Source organism: Ovis aries, chromosome 13 (assembly GCF_016772045.2).
Source record: "Ovis aries strain OAR_USU_Benz2616 breed Rambouillet chromosome 13, ARS-UI_Ramb_v3.0, whole genome shotgun sequence".
Lineage (NCBI taxonomy): Eukaryota > Metazoa > Chordata > Mammalia > Artiodactyla > Bovidae > Ovis > Ovis aries.
In genome coordinates, this window is record NC_056066.1 from 60,113,669 (window position 1) to 60,130,121 (window position 16,453).

General features: G+C 52.1%; 1 protein-coding gene across 1 annotated transcript; it reads left to right on the forward strand.

The window, feature by feature from the left end:
* The first annotated feature begins 2,064 nt into the window (after positions 1–2,064).
* TCF15 (transcription factor 15) lies at positions 2,065–14,799 on the forward strand. Its single transcript, XM_015099803.4, has 2 exons — positions 2,065–2,657; positions 7,593–14,799. The coding sequence occupies exons 1-2, from the start codon at positions 2,139–2,141 to the stop codon at positions 7,665–7,667; spliced, it is 594 nt and encodes a 197-aa protein (XP_014955289.2). The 5' UTR covers positions 2,065–2,138; the 3' UTR covers positions 7,668–14,799.
* Positions 14,800–16,453: the final 1,654 nt, after the last annotated feature.

Here is a 16,453-nt window from a genome sequence, read left to right on the forward strand (position 1 = left end):
TTCCCCTCTGGGCTGCAGAAGGCCTTGAGTCTCATTCATGGTTTTATTTTACTCCCAGGGTCCCCTGTGTCAAAACCTGCCTGAGGAGTGAATGAATGAATGCGCCTTCCAAGGAAGCCCCCCTCCCCGCCTTCCGGGCCCAGTTCACGCCCTATTTGGCTCCTCCGGGTCGTGCTGGAAGGGGAGGGGGCTGGACAGAGGAATCTCAAGCTGCCTGAGGGTCCAGAGCAGAAGAGAGGGGGAGAAGGTGAGGGGGAAGCGAAAGTGAAGGGAGCGGGAGCCCCTGTGAGGAGGCGCAGACAGGGAAGGAAATCTCCCGGTAATAATTCATCGGCTCAGGAAGCAGCAGCCTGGCCTGGGGCTGCGTGTGGGGCTGGCTCTGCAGGGAGGGGGCCAAGCAGACTCCTTCTCCTCCTCTCCAAAGCCCAGCCTGGCTGGGGTCATGGTCAAATGAGGTGGGGGAAAGCCAGGTGTAGGAACAGACCTTCCCAAAGACCCTAGGGCCTGAAGACTTCAGGGACTGCTCTCCCAGCGGCCAGGGAAAACCCTCCAGTTCCCCGCCTCTCCCCCATTCTGGCCTGGGTCCGGAGGGCCAGGAAAGCACAGCATGGCAGAGCTGAGAGGCATCGTCCAGAGAACTGACGCCCAGAAGGAAGATGCAGCTTAAATGTCCCTAGGGCTCCTCCGACTTCACTCCCTGGGCTCTCTCTGCTTCACGGGCTGCCATGTGGGCCAAAGAGAAAGTTATTGTCAAGGCCAAGTGAATCCAGGTTAGGCCAGCCCCACAGAAGGGAGCTGGGAAAGGGACATGAGCAACCTGGGGACCCCAGCAACCATCATCATTTCAGTAATTCTTCCCAGAGCCTCTGAGGAAAAGGACGTGTCAGAAATCTGGCTGAACAATCTAAGGTTTCCAGAAGGAAGGAAGGCAACCAGGGAAGATAGTTCCTCCCACCCACTCTCTCTGTAAGCGCCTGTGTTTTGAGGGGGTGGTGTTGGCACTTCAAGCAGAAGGAAAGGGGAGGGTGTGGATTGGGAGCCAGGGCGTACAGGATGGGACTGTGGGGAGTGAGGGAGAGAAGCTCTCCTTGTTTTGGGGGTGGAGACAGAACAGGGGTGAACATGAAGACAAGCAGGCTAGGGCGAGTGCTCTCATTCACCCTGAAGGACAGAGCTCTTCTCTGTCAGTCAGGGGCACTTCCCGACAACTGCAGCAGAAACAGTAACCACCAGTAAAGCACGCAGCCTTGTGTCTGGCACAACCATTTTGGTGGTAGAACCTCAACCAAAACGCCAACTCTGTGAAAGCCACGAATTCGTTCTGTTCACATTTCTCTTCTCACCTAAAACCACGCCTGGCATAGCCGGGACCCAGTATTTGTTGAATGAATAAATTAATGAATAGAGCTACTGGCGTTTGTGTGTTTCGTTTTCGTTTTCTCTCTCTCTCCCCCTCCCTTCTAAGTTTGTTGTCAGGGACGTGACACCACTGAGTCCTTATTTGGAAAGATTATTAGTGTTTCTCCGATTGTTCTCCGTGGACACCACCATCCTGTAGAGAATGCAGATTCCTGGATCTGCTGAATCAGATTGGGAGGAATCTGGGAATTTATCAAGTTAAAAGAGCACCACCCCCCCTCCCTTATTTGACAACACGTGAGTTGCAGCATCACAACAGCGGAATTTGAGGGCAGAAAAACCCGAGTTGGTTTCCCTGCAACCCTCTTTCCAAACAAGGAATTGAAGCCAAGAGAGAAGGGATCTGCCTGCAGTCTCCGGGCGATCTAGGCTGAAGATGAGTCTGGATCTGGGTACAGGCCATCCCACCCTCGCCGGCCCCCACGTTTACCCAGCTCGCCAGCGGGGACCTGGAGCCTTCAGGGCGGGCCACCAGCTCGCGGGCCGCTTTCAACCTGGGGGACGGGGGCGGTGGGCGCCTTGCCATTGGCCGGGCGGCGGCGGGAGCCTCCCCATTGGCCAGGGCGGAGCCCCCCCGCCCCGGCCGGGGCGGCCTCCGGACTGGCCCCTCCCTCGGCTATAAGGCTGCGGCCGGAGGGGCCGTGGGAGCGCGCGGGAGCGCACTGCGGGGCGCGGCCGGCGCCGGGACGCTGCTCATCCAGGGACGAGGCCGGGTGCCCATGGCGTTCGCGCTGCTGCGCCCCGTCGGCGCGCACGTGCTGTACCCGGACGTGCGGCTGTTGAGCGAGGACGAGGAGAACCGGAGCGAGAGCGACGCCTCCGATCAGTCGTTCGGCTGCTGCGAGGGCCTGGAGGCGGCACGGCGCGGCCCGGGCCCCGGGGGCGGGCGGCGGGCGGCGGGCAGCGCGGGCCCGGTGGTGGTGGTGCGACAGCGGCAGGCGGCCAACGCGCGGGAGCGGGACCGCACGCAGAGCGTGAACACGGCCTTCACGGCGCTGCGCACGCTCATCCCCACCGAGCCGGTGGACCGCAAGCTGTCCAAGATCGAGACGCTGCGCCTGGCGTCCAGCTACATCGCGCATCTGGCCAACGTGCTGCTGCTGGGCGACGCGGCCGACGACGGGCAGCCGTGCTTCCGAGCTGCCGGCAGTGCCAAGAGCGCGGTCTCCGCCGCCCCCGACGGTGGCCGCCAGCCACGCTCCATCTGCACCTTTTGCCTCAGCAACCAGCGCAAGGGGGTGAGTGCGCGCCGCGCTCCAGCATTGCGCCCGTGGGGTCAGGGAACTGGCCCCTTAGGTAGCAAGAGAGAGGCAGAGACCCCAGTGAAGAGAGGGGGGAAGCAACACGGAGTCGTCGGGGGTGCGGCCCTCCAAGCCCAGGGTTTGGTGTGGAGCACAACAGCTCACAGTGTCCCCCAAACACGGGGTGCAGAGAAGCCCGGCGCTCAGGCGCGATTTAGAGGATGGAGATTGCTCATCCAGGGACACTCCCTCTAACTAGAGGTGTGCTGGGAAGAGCGCGTGGGGAGATCATAACAAAGGCATCGTTTATTGAGCTCTACCTATGTAGGGGCGTCTTCGTGGTCTTCTTTCTTTTTACCTTCGCAGGAACCCCCATCAGGCAGGTAGCTTTGCTGGTTTTATCACTAATGAGGATCTGAGGCTCAGGGGTGCCCTCATCACCCAGCTCGGAAGCCAGAATGCAGGCTCCGGGTCTGCTGGGTGTGTGTGCCCTGAACTGCCCTTTTTGTTAAAGGTTTGTCCTGCATCCTGAGACTGACCCAGGGGCAGGAGGCTAGAAGAAAAGGGGACGCACACCCCCAGTCAAGAGCCCGAGGTACCCAGCTCATGAGCAGTAAGCATGAATGAGGGGGTCCCCTGAGGATACTCACCCCCTAAAGGGATGGAGTGTCCAGGAAAGGCACTGTTGAGTCATTGGGGCAGAGCTTGAGGTAGGTTTCCGTGGTCTGTCCTAGGTAAGGATGGGTACCAGGCTGGTAGGGACTGGGTAAGGGTGAGCAGCTGCAGAGGTTGCTGAAGGGCACTTGTGGCTGAAAGCTGGTTCTCCCCCTGCACCAGCCCCAAGGAGCCCCTTCACCCCTAGCCTTTCCCCTTCTGGCCTGGGCTTTTCTTAGCGTAAGGAGTCTTATCTGTGGACAGCTTTGCATCCCAGCAGCTTCCATTTACAGCTGCAGAAACTGAGGCTGAGAGAGTCCCTGACCGGCCCAATGCCTTTTAGAAAGTGACAGGACATTGGGGGCACAGCGAATTCTGCTCAGAATTCTGTAATAACTTAAACGGGAAAAGAATTTGAAAAATGATCGTTGTTCTTCAGTCGCTCAGTTGTGTCCGACTCTTTTCAACCCAACGGACTGCAGTGCGCCAGGCTTCCCTGTCCTTCACCAGCTCGCAGTTTGCTCAAGTTCATATCCATTGAGTTGGTGATGCTAACTGACCATCTCGTCCTCTGTCGTCCTCTTCTCCTAAAAAAGGATAGATACATGTATATGTATAACTGAATCACTTTGCTGTACACCTGAAACTAACACAATGTTGTTAATTAACTCTAATATAAAATAAAAATTTAAAAAAAAAAGCATGGGGGATTGGAGTCAGGCCTCTGGGTCGCCCAGTCTTTGGTTCTCAAAGCTGCCCCCACTCCCCTCTTCACTCTGTTTAAGGAAAGCCCCTGTGTCCTAGCCTCAGACCACCCCCTTCCAGCTCATCAGACTCCCATTCTGGTCTCTCACCCTGATGGCTGCCTCCGTTTCCCTAAGTCAGTCTCGGTAGGCTCAGACTTGAACTCTCTCCAGGGTCCCTCTTACTCCCAGCTGTGGGCCCTTGTCTGTGCTCCTGGCTGGACTGAGAAGCTAGGGTGGGCCTGCGTGCAATCCAGCCTAGGCTGTGAAGGGCTGACTGGGCCCTCAGCGGTATTCCCTGACTGCCTTTCACCCATTCACTCAGTTCAGCAAACCTCAGCTACCTGACGGCCGCTTTTTGTTGGCTCTGAGAACACTCCCAGAGAAGCAGGTTGTAGGTGCCTGTGTATTGCAGTCGGGAACTCCCAGTGTGGTGTCAGGGCAGGGCCTGGAGGTGAAAAGAGGGATGCTATGGTCTGATGGGGGTGCACAAAAGGACTGTCACGGCCAGAGGAAGCCCCTGACCCAAGGGCTAAGTCCCTGACGATGCTGGAGGATGGAGGCAGGCAGGTTGAAGGGTAGGGGAAGGTGTTCTAGGAGCAAGGCACAGCGAGAGCTGGGGTCAGAAACCATGACCTAAAGAAGGGAAGACGTTGAAAGTGGCAACGCATGAAGGGGAGGCGAAGACAGGCCAGTGACAGCAGTGTCAACAGTCTTGATGAGCACTGATCTCTTGTGCTAACCGCCCTCCATGTGTTACCATTAAAATCCCCCAACAGGGACTTCACTGGAGGTCCAGTGGTTAAGATTCTGAGTTTCCAATGCAGGAAACACAGGTTCCATCCCTGGTCGGGGAACTAGGATCCCACATGTTGCATGGTGCAGAACATTAAAAAAAAAGATAACCCCCAGTAGCTGGGGAAGAAGGTGCTCTGGTTATCCCTATCTGCTTAGAAATGGCATCACTGGTTCAGAGACACTGCCCGTGAAGTAGCCAGGATTCAAACTCAGGCCTGCTCGATTGGGAAATAGGAAAGGTTAGTGTAGGAAGGCCTGGTAACAGCAGGCCTGGGGGAGAGGGTGTGTCCATCATGTGCCCACCCACACAGCAGGTAGCCTGGGGGCTCCTCTGCTGTTCTCACGGCTTCATCTGGATCTGGCTCCTTCCCTGGGATCTGTCTACAGGACCTAGAACCCAGCCAAATTTGGCTGCAGAAGCCATGGTCTCAAGTCCACAGACTCCTCTGGGAGTAGGCAGAAGGGGCGATCCTGGCCGGCTCTGGCTCTTCAAAGACTTGAGGACTCAACTGGAAGAAAACTGGCTGTCTTGGGGAGCCCATGGGAGCCTTCCAGAGAGCTCTAAAGCCCTGGACCCTATCCCTTCACTCCGAGCTACCACCTCGCCCCAAGCTGGCTGGTCAGAAGTTGGGGTCACCATGGAGATAGCTTCCTGCAGCATCTTGTTTAAAGAGGGGTTAGGTGTGGCCCTCTGTGGTAGAAAGCCAGGGGAGGTAGGGGGTTCTTGTCTTTGCCCTGTTTTCCGTTTTGTCACCTGAGGGTAGGGGTCATATAAGATCATCTTGTAAAGCTTTCCCCACTTGGGGTACCAGCCCAGGAGTCGTGGGGCAAGGAGACGCCATCATCAAGTGATGCTGATGCTAATGCTCATGAATGTCCGTTGAACACTCGCTATGTTCTTGACTCTGCCAAGGGCTTTACCTGTGTTAATGTGTATAATCCCCATGGTAACTATACATGGGGAAACCAAGGCTCCAATAGCTGAAGTCACTTGCCCGAGGTCTGGCAGGTAGTCCAAGATAGAGCTGGGATTGAAGCCCAGGTCTGCTTTGCTCTAACCACCTACTAACTACAGTGCTTCCCGGAGCCCTTGGCACTCAGGGGCAAAGGGACAAAGAATCTGGGGCCTAGTCAAGGCCTCTTCTAAGTGTGTTTGGCAGTTTACAAGCCTCTTTCACAGCTGCACTTGCGTTTGATTGCACCCTTGTGGTGGCAAGTACAATCATTTTGCCCCCATTTCATAGATGAAGAGATTGAGGTTCAGGGAGGTGAACAGTCTCAGCATTCTCAGGGGAATGCCAGTCTCACGATGACTGCCAGATGTGGGGTAGAGGCGGCTCTCCTGACCCTGCAAAGGTGGGAAGCTGGTTTTCTATCCTCCAACCTCAACCTGACCCCTACCCCCACCCCCATCCGCCCTTCTCAGCCACGGCTGCCAGAGTTTGTCTGAGAAGCCCAAGCCCCAGGCTCTGCTGGGACTGTGGCCTCAGCCCTCAAAATAGCCTTGCCTGTGAATGAACATGCTGTCCCTGGGCCCAGAGAGCCTCAAGGGAGGCTGGGCTCGCATCTGGATGGATCTGCCCCAACCTGGGCCCAGGAGTGGAGGGGGGCAGGAGGCAGAGCTCCCAGATGGTCAGCTATTTCTCTAGATGGCTGAGAAAAAGGCTGGTCCCATCATCCCCTAGTCAGGCTCAGGAATGAGCGTTTACAGTGGGATTTCAGACCCCACCATGCCCTGGAAACCAGACAGACTGTGGACAACATGGATTTTCTAGCCCAGCCCTTTTTACCAACTGGCTGGGTGCCTCTGAGCCATTCATGCAATGCTGGAGGACACAAAAGAGGGGGTGCTCTGATGTCTGTGACTTTGCTGGCTTACAGTGAGGCTGAAATCCTGGTGTCAGACTTCAGAATAGCAGGGAGAGACAGTCCCTGCCGTGTGTGCGAAACAGGTGGCCTCCAGGGCTGCCACCATTAGCTCGTCTTCCCGTGGACACCGGTGATCCAAGCAGCATTGGTTGGTAACTGCTCCAACCAGTGAAGGACTTTCCCCAGCCACCCCACTGAGTTCCCAGCCTGACGGGAGAACAGAGAGATCCCATATTCCCCTTCTGGGTTGTATCCTGGCCCCAGAAAGGCAAGGAGTGCCAGGCAATTGCAGGAACAGAGAAATCTTCCCAGGACAGGACCAGAGTGCATATTCCTGGGAACACCTTGAATGAAGGCAGGGAGGCCAGAATTCTAGAATCTACTTCTGAGGCTGATGAGGAGGCCACCGAGTCACCAGCCCGGGCAGTAGGAGAACCACTGTGGAATGTGTTATGCCCTTGAATGTAAAATTGTATGACTTGACCTGTATTGGATTTTTTTAAGCAACAGATTACATGGGGAAGAAATGAAAAAGGTAAAGTATATAGAGTTTTTTAAAAAGCCTCCCTCCCATCCTGTCTCCTCCTCATCACATTCTTCTCTGAGGAAACCATTAGCAGTTTCCCATGTGCCCTTCTCTCTGGACATCTCAGCACACAGGAGCACGTACCAGTCCTTGGTCTTATCTTTAAATGATGTTATTGCAGCATCATCCCCTGTTAGTCCATATAGTGTCTTCCGCGTTCTGCTTCATGAACTTGATTGTGTGGCTAACTGATGTTTATCTATTGCTGGGCACAGAGATTAGTTCCAGTGTTCAAGGAGACCCAGTTGAAGCCCCTAATACCTCTTTTTTCCCTTCCCACAGGGAAGCCGTCGTGACCTGGGGGGCAGCTGCTTGAAGGTGAGGGGGGTAGCCCCACTTCGAGTGCCACGGAGATGAGCCTGGATCCCTGTTTCATTTGCTCCAAGCAGGACCCTGAGAAGAAGGCCAGAGGCCAGCCACTGGGTGAAAAGGGGAGAAGACCCCAGGAGCCAAACCTGGGTCCCTTCTTTGTATAGGGACCAGAGGACAATGACCTGGGCCCATGACCCTCAGAGCAGGCCCCCTGGGACACCTCCACCCCACCCTGGAGAGCCGTGAGGACCCGTCCAGCCGGCCCCAGACCTGGCTGGTCAGAGACAAGGCAGATCTTTTGGAAAAACATAGACTGTTGGTGACAGAGGATGTGTGCGTGTTTATGGATGAGTGTGGGTGTGTGTGTGAAAGAGAGAATTGATGGGTTTAAAATAAAAGGTATTTTTAAGTAAAAGATGTTCCCAGCTGCAGAAGGGAGGGGCCTAGGGACATCAGAGGTCAGAGGTGGCCCTTCTCCTGGACCTTGGAAGAGACACAGGCGTCACAGGTGCCGCCCTGTGCCCTGGAGGGGGTGGGGCTGGAGGAAGATAGGGGTCTCCCTCTCCAGAAATCGAGATAACCAGTCTTTCATCACTGTCTTCTTGAACAACTGTTGGGTATCTGGTGTGGCTGGTTAAAGAAAAATCTTAATTTTATTTATTTTTGAATGAGGAATGTATTCATCCACGTGGTTCATGATTCAAAAGGTACAGAGGGGTATGTGGTGAAAAAAAGTCTCCCTCCCTCCTGTCCTCCGGCCACAGCTCTCCCGCTGCACACAGGCTCAGCCACTAGTTTTGTGTGACTTCTCTATTCTGTGTGAATAACCAAGCAAATACAGAAATACTCATGTATGTTTTCTTCCACCCTTTACACAGACAGTAGCCCCTTGTTACCTTCTTTCTGCTCCATGCGTTTTTTTTGTTTTTTTTTTTTCCTCTTAATCTAGTTTGGCTGTTATCCCAAGTCAGTACATAAAGGTGAAGGGTTCTCTTCATTTATTTCATAGCTGTTTGTTCCATCTTATGAATGTACCATACTTTAATCCATCCCTTATCCATGTCTTTACAAACAGGGTTGGGGAGGCATATGGTTTTCCACATGTGCAAATGAATGTGTGCTAACAGCGGTACTCTTACCCCTGTTGTAACTGAGATGATTTGAAGAAATAATGACACCCAAAGGCGCATGGCTGGTGCATGGCAGGGTAATGAGGTGAGGTCTGTCCACCTGTAAAGCCCAAAGTGAGCTCCTTCCCCTGCCCTGGAGATGCCCCAGTCGGGGTGCCAGCCCCTGTGAGCCTTGTTATCCTCCCAGCAGCCCTGGGAGGTGGGAGGTGGTGTTTCCCCATCTCACAGGTCCAGCCGAGAGGGCGATGGCAATGGCTGGTCAGTGGAGCATTCTTGGCTCTCTCTGTGGGGCTCTGTCCCTGTGGGTCCAGGATCAGAGAAGCCGGGGAAGCTGGAGGCAGGGAACAAGGAGAGGGGCCAGGAGAGACGGCAGAACCAGGCAGCCACCCTTTCCTCCACGTACTTTCGTATGCCTATTTTTAAATTTATTATTTTTTTAACAGACACTTTTTACCAGCTGAAGCCTGGCTCCAGATTCCATGCTGTACCCATTCTGTCACACCCTGTATTTGGCCCTCAGTCAGAGCCTGAAATGGGGCTGCCCATTTTGCAGATCAGCAAACAGTTCCCCTTCGGGAGCTAATTAGGAAAGCACATTGTACATCCTACACCTACCCAGGTCCAGGCAGCCCCTGGCAAAGCCACGGGAAAAGGACTGTGACCTTGTCAATGGCAGGAAACCTGGGAGTGAGGACAGAGCAGATAGTTGGATGCTCTGGGCTAGAGGCCCACTTCTGCCACCAGATTTGCTGGGCGACCCCGGAGAAGTTGCTTGACCCCTCCCAGTCTCTCTAGCCTAATCCCTAACCAGCGGGAACAGCTGAGACAGAATAATAATTATTTGTTTTGCCTTGTTAAATAGTTTTTAAAATGCCATTTATGCACTGGGTAAACAAGACCAGTTGTATCCAGTAGATGCAGTGAAAGGCTCCTCCCCAAAGGCAACTGCTGTTAGCAGTTTCCTGTGTGTCCTTCCAGAAATGCTCTCTACTGATTACTGGTTCTGAAAAAGTATTTATAGATTTCTCTGCTTATGTATTCATTGTATATATATATATATATATATATATATATATAAACTCAAATACTGCAGGATCTTAGAAATATCACCCATCCCAAAGACAACCACTGTTAACACTGTTATAATCCTGCAGAGTTTTTGTAAAACACATACGCTTAAATAATCACTTACAACATACTAAGTTAAAACTTTTATCAAAGTGTAACATAAGTGCAGGACGGTCCATGTGCCATTAAGTATACTTTCACAGGCTGAGCACACCTGCGCACCCAGCATGCAGAGCAAGAAATGCGATTAGCATCATCCTAGGAGCCCCTCACGCACCCCTCCTCATACTGGGTTGCTTCCGTCGTATTCCCCTTGAAATAGACAATGCACTTACAGAGCTCACACTTCAGAAGACACAGAATAAACGGACAACGAGTCCCCTCTCCCAGCCACTCACTTCCGGTTCTCAGAGGCAATTCTGTTAACCAGAGCTTAGGGATTCTTGTAGAAATAGTCTTTGTAGATACAGGCATATCACATGTATCTTGTTTTTCCACGTGAGAGGTGACATTTCACACACTGATCTGCACTTGCGTGTGTTTTTTTTCCCCTAAACAAAACATCTGGGAGACACTTCAGTGTGGAAAGAGCTGCTTCATGCTTTTTTGCTGCCTCGTGCTTTTCTGCAGCTGCATAGTGCTCCATTCTGCACGTTTTGTTGCTTGTTGTCTTCCCTGGGCCTCATTCCTGGGTAGTGGACAGTTAACATCTTGGGGCCCATGTGAGCTACAAGGTCAGCGCAACACACCTGACTTGGGAGAGGCACAGCTGTGGACCAGTATCTCTGGGAGCCACTTGCCAAACATCCCTGCCCCCAACACACATGCTTTCTGCCTTTAGGATGGAACAACCCAGCCATTCCATGTTGGCTGGGTGAGGGCTTACTCAGGGATAGAGGAGTTAAAGGAGTTCAGGGAGGAGAAACCTAGGGCTGAGGCAGGTGGGATGAGCAACTTCATCCAGGCCACCTGGGACCCTGAAGGGGAGGCCTAAATATCAGTTCGCACTCTCCACCCAAACCTTCTTAGCCACGAGGAGCATCAGCACAAGAAGGATCTCAGAGTGCATCATTTCACCATGAGACGTTGAGCCCGTACAGATGAAGCAATCTGCCCGAGGTCCCCTAGCTAGTCCCTGGCTCTGCTGAGCCACGAGGAGCCCAAGTCTTCCTGCCTGCCATTCAGGACTCTCTTCTCTAATTCCGTAGTTGCAAGTTGGAAAGCCTCAGAGGCCACCCACGCCAATGGAGAAACAGAGAGGGACAGTGAAAGGCCAGAGTTGCACAGCTTTTGAAGCTGAGAATGCAGAGTCCCTCTCTCTAGCTCAGGGCTCCTCCAGCACTTTTAGTTTCCCTCAGTGGCCCAGACCACTTCCATTTTATGATGCTCCTATTAGATTTAAAAAAAATAAACACACTACAGAATAGAATCCCCCAAACTCTAGCATATTCAGCAAGTTAACTTATTAAGCAACCATATACAATCACAAGAATGATGAATTATCATGAGAACTTAGAAGATTTACAAAATAATCAGTCTATAGGACACACATGTAAGGTTGACCATCTTTGTTCAACCCGTCTGCATCTCTTGCTATTGTATATTTTACCTCCTGAGGGCTTATATCTAAAGTCTAGACAGACAGCAAAATGCCACATGCCCCTGGGCTGAGTCCTGTCCTACCGGGCGTTGATGCTACAGAGGATGTTACTGGGCAGTTGACAAAATTGGAGTAAGAACAACAGATTAAGGTATCATATCAGTGTCACACTGGGGGCTTCCCAGGTGGCTCAGTGGTAAAGAATCTGCTTGCCAGTGCAGAAGACACAGGAGACTCGGGTTCGACACCTGGGTTGGGGAGATCCCCTTGAGAAGGACACAGCAACCCCCTCCAGTGCCTGGAAAATCCCACAGGCATAGGAGCTTGGTGGGCTATAGTCTACGGGGTTACAGAGTCAGACACGACTTAGCAACTGAGCACACACACGTACATCAACATTACATTTACTGAATTTGCCAACAGTATGGTGATGTAAGGGGATACTCTGGGGCTTCAGAAACACACTGAAGTATTTTGGAGTAGAAGAACATGATGTAGGTGGCATATTATCAAATGGATCAGAAAAAAGTAACTGAGAGTGAGAGCAAGACAAAGCAAATGTGGCAAACTGTTAAAACTTGCTGAATCCAGGTAGAGGGTATATTGGAGTTCTGTGCACTCCTTATGTTATTTCTCTGCATGTTTGTAAATAACTCCTGAGCAAAAAGTTAAAACAGAGCTGAGATCTTGGCCCTCTAGGAGGTAAGGCCTGCCAATGGTCTCTTGGCCTGCTCTGACCTGCCCTGCTCCAGCTGCCCCAGCAGAGGACAGAAAAACCCCCAGTGGACCCAGGCATTTCTGCCCATGACTCTCAGGCCCCTGTGCCCTTCAGGAGGCTAAGGTGGTCCCAACCCCAGAGGCTCCTGCCACCATGATTTATATCCCTGTGAGCTTCAGCAGCTGTGAGCACTGGTCCCGCCAGGCAGCCTGCTGGGGGGGCCCGGCGTTTGCTTACCAGCGTGTCTAATCCAGACCAGACTTGTAGGCCCCACGAGCCTGGGATTGGGCTCCTGGGGGGACCAGGGTCAGAGGGTAGGCCACCAGGGCCTGGAAACCAAGGAGATCCTGAGGTTGAACTGGTTGGAAGACAGGAGACCTGGCCTTGTCTACCTTGGCCACTGTTCCTGTGTGACCTAGGGTGGGTGTCTGCCTCTCTCTGGGCCTTGGTTTTCCTCATTTTAGCACAGCCTGCACAAAGTAGACCAGAAGGGCTATATGAACTAGGACAGACTGGCCCTGTGGAGGGAAGACTAATAAAATTTAGGAGTTGGTGTTTTCTGAATGCCCAGATCCTCTAGACTTGGAAGAGTGCCTGACTTTTTCTAAGGTCCCACTAGGTGTCAGGTCTTGGTCTATACACTTTATGTAAGTTAATGTAACCTACTCAACAAGTTATGGCTCCATTTGATAGATCCGGGAACTGAGGCACAGGGAACATGCCCAACTTTACATGGCCCCTGGCAACAAGTGGATTTGAACCAGGAGTTCTGGCTGCAGAGCCTCACTGAACTCTCACCACTGGCCCACACAGCCTCACCAGGTACGTGCCCAGTCCTGTAAGGGCCTGGACTGAATCTGAGCTTGCAGAACAAGATCGAAAAGGTCATTCTGGCCAGAGAGTAAGACAGATGTGGTGCCTGCTCTCATGGAGGCCAAGGTCTCTCAGATAAACAGGCTGTGAGCAAAGAAAGAGTAAAAATATGATGGGTGCTTCCAAGGTCTGTGGGGGTATGTGAATGAGAAAGAATAGAGGAAACATAAGGATGATGTCTCGGAGGCAAGAAAAGACTTTGCTGAGTGTGCAAAGGTCCTGCAAAGTTGTTCAGGCCACCCCTGCATGAGATGCAGTGCTTGGGGCTCTTGCGGGTCCCTGGACCTCCCCTGAACATAACCTGATAATCCCTGACACATCTCCTCTGGGCACCCAGAGCTGCTCTGCAAAGTACTCAGAGCAAGGCGAGCCTCTGTGGACAGAGGAGAAAAGCATGGGGGAGCTCATGAAGCACCAGGTCTGTGCCAGGCATGGTATGAACCCATAATTTATCTACTTCTTCCAATCCCGAGATGCAGGGACTGTTAGCATCCTCATGGTCACTCAGCCACTGAATGACAGCCCAGGATTTAGACCCAGGCATGAAGAGTCCCTGGAGAAGGGCATGGCAACCCACTCCAGTGTTCTTGCCTGAAGAATCCCATGGACAGAGGAGCCTGGTGGGCTACAGTCCACAGGACTGCAGAGTCGGACACGACTGAAGAGACAGCATACACACGGAGTCCAGAACCACCCCTTCATCTTCCTCCTCTGCTGTCCATGTGGTCAGTGTCGAGGTTCCGAGAGGAGGCAACTCTCCAGGCCCCTGAGCTGGGCCAGAGCTCCTGCTCACAACACCTCTGGCTTCCACCATCACACGGCAGCATCCCAGGGCTTCACAAGCTGCCAGCACATAGTGGGTGCTTAGCAGAGACCTGCTGAAGGACCAAGAGGCTGGGCTTCCAGAACAAGACAGAAAAGTTCATCCCTCCGAGTCTGGGTCTTCTCCCCTTGTCCAGAGTCCAGCCTACACTGTGGGAACCAGAGTCTCAGAATCAAGAGTCTCATATCTACCCTGCAAGGCGGGTGTGACCCATTTCACAGATGGAGACCATAAAGGAGCAGTGGCTGACCCGAGGTTACACAATGAGGAGACCTCGAACCCACTCTGAGGTTCATCCCATCTGTAGAAACCCACGCCTGGAGGCTCAGAAGATACTGGCAACGGGCCTTTAGCCAGAGAGGAGAGAGGGATGGGCCCAGAGCTCAGGGAAGAGAGGAGGCGCTGACCAGCTGGGAACTCCGTGGGAACGAATCTTGCCCCCAACCCCACCCCACCCCAGTGCATCCCCCCAGGCAGCAGCCAGGGCAGCGGGAGGAAGGGGTCAGGGAGACGGGTCTCAGATTCCCAAGGAGCACGCCCCCTCCTGTCCCCTGTGGGGTGGTTTTGAAGCCACCCAGACAGAGCTGGGCCTGTCTGCAGCTCGCCCAGCCTTCACTTTTCTCCTTCGATGCAGCCTCCCCCTCCTCCCCACCCCTCACCTACCTTCCCCTGCCTCCCTCTCTCTTCTCAGCCCAGGCCCACCACCTCCCCCGCCCCAGGCTCTCAGAAAGCCCTGGAAAGGCTGCTTTCTTTGAGACAGGAAGGTGTCCTCAAGTCTCAGGAAGGAAAAACAGTCAAGCTGAACCCACCAAGACCGTCTCCAAGGGGCCGGGGCTGGCGCGAGGCCAGGACTGACATCACCTGGGAACTGCCACGGCCCGCAGCTGCAACACGCCTCCTGGGGGGACGAGCTTTGGCTATTTAAAAAAATAATAATAATAAAAATAAAAAAAACATTTCCAGTCTGATGTTTTCAAATGTGCTTTTTATAGTGGGCCCTGGGGCGTGGGTGTTTTGGTGTCCACCCGCCCCCCTCCGCTTTTTCCTCACGTCCTGACTTTCACACTACACAATGCAGTCTTTGACCAATTCCAGCTAATTCCCGGGGATGCTGGGTGGGACCTCCTTCCAGTCTCTGATCCCCTCAGATTATCTTTTATGTATCTGAATACACTTAATTTTAACTGTCAAAATATGTATCAATAATACATGCCCACGGGGACTTCCCTGACTGCCCCATGGTTAAAACTTCGCCTTCCAATGCAGGGAATGCTGGTTGAAGAGCTAAGATCCTGCAAACCTCATGCCAAAAAACCAAAACATAAAAAACAGAGGCAATATTGTAATAAATTCAATAAAGAGTTTTTAAATGGTCCACGTCAATAATAAAAAAATAATAATAATATTTGCCCATGTTACCAAATTCAAAAGTTGCCTGACAGCATGAGATGAAATAAGTCTTTCCACCACTGCCTATTACCTCCTGTCTGCCCACTGCAGCAATTCCTCTTTTATTTTATTCAATAAAATCTCCTCTAGCACTTATTGTGTGCCAGGCACTTTTCTAAACAATTATCTAGTATTAACTCATTTAATCTTTATAAAAATTGTATGAAGTAGGGTTTCCATCGTCTATGTTATTGTGAATATTGCCAAAGATATTCTATGCATATAGAAACAAATCTAGATCTGTAATCTTACCCTCAACTCCCTTTCTAAAAACAGAAGCTTATTATACACCCTCATCTACACTTGCCTTCATTTACTTAAAAATGTGTCTTAGAATCATTTCAGATCAGTGCTGAAAGAGATTCCTCATTCATCTTTACAGCTGCATGGTGTTCCCTTCTATGGAAGAATTACCATAAAATAATGTGTCCATTCTTGGTGAACATTGAGGATATTTCAAATTTTTTCTCTTATGAATAATGCTGCAATGAATTGCCCAAGTAATCCTTCCAAAGCATAACTTGGAATTCATCAGTCCAATAGTCAAAGAGTCTCCACCTTTCTCTTGTATGCAGAAGAACATCTTGACCATAGTGGTTATCAAGAACCCCTCTGAGACTCTGATGACAGCAATCAGCCTGCTGTCTGAAAACAGCTCATGAACAACTGAGCTTCATATAAAGTTCAGAGACCCCCGGAAACCCCACCATGGGCCCAATAATGCTACTAAAACCTCCCCTGCCTGTGTGATGTGCCCATGACTTCGAACTGGGCACTCTGAACTGCCAGCTCAGCTGCCAGCTCTTCTCCCATCTCCACTGCTTCTAGGTTTCAGGGCTATGGGGAAATTGCTTAATCTTACCAAACCTCAGTTTTCCCATCTCTAAAATGGGACTAATTATAGTAGGTTCCTCCTAAGACTGTGAAAAAGAAATTAGATCCAGACTCTAAAGTATTTAGCTTGGCACATACATTCCAAACTCGTTCATTTATTCAACAAATATTTACTGAGAACATACTATGGGCAGAGAACTAGGAGGTTCCAGGAGGTGAGGAGAGGTAGAGGTTTGGAAAAAATCAAACCAAACCAAGCAGCCATGAGTGACAGTGTCCTCTGGACGGCTGGTGGAAGAGGCGGGGGAACACAGAAGAGGAGGCAGCTAAGGTGGC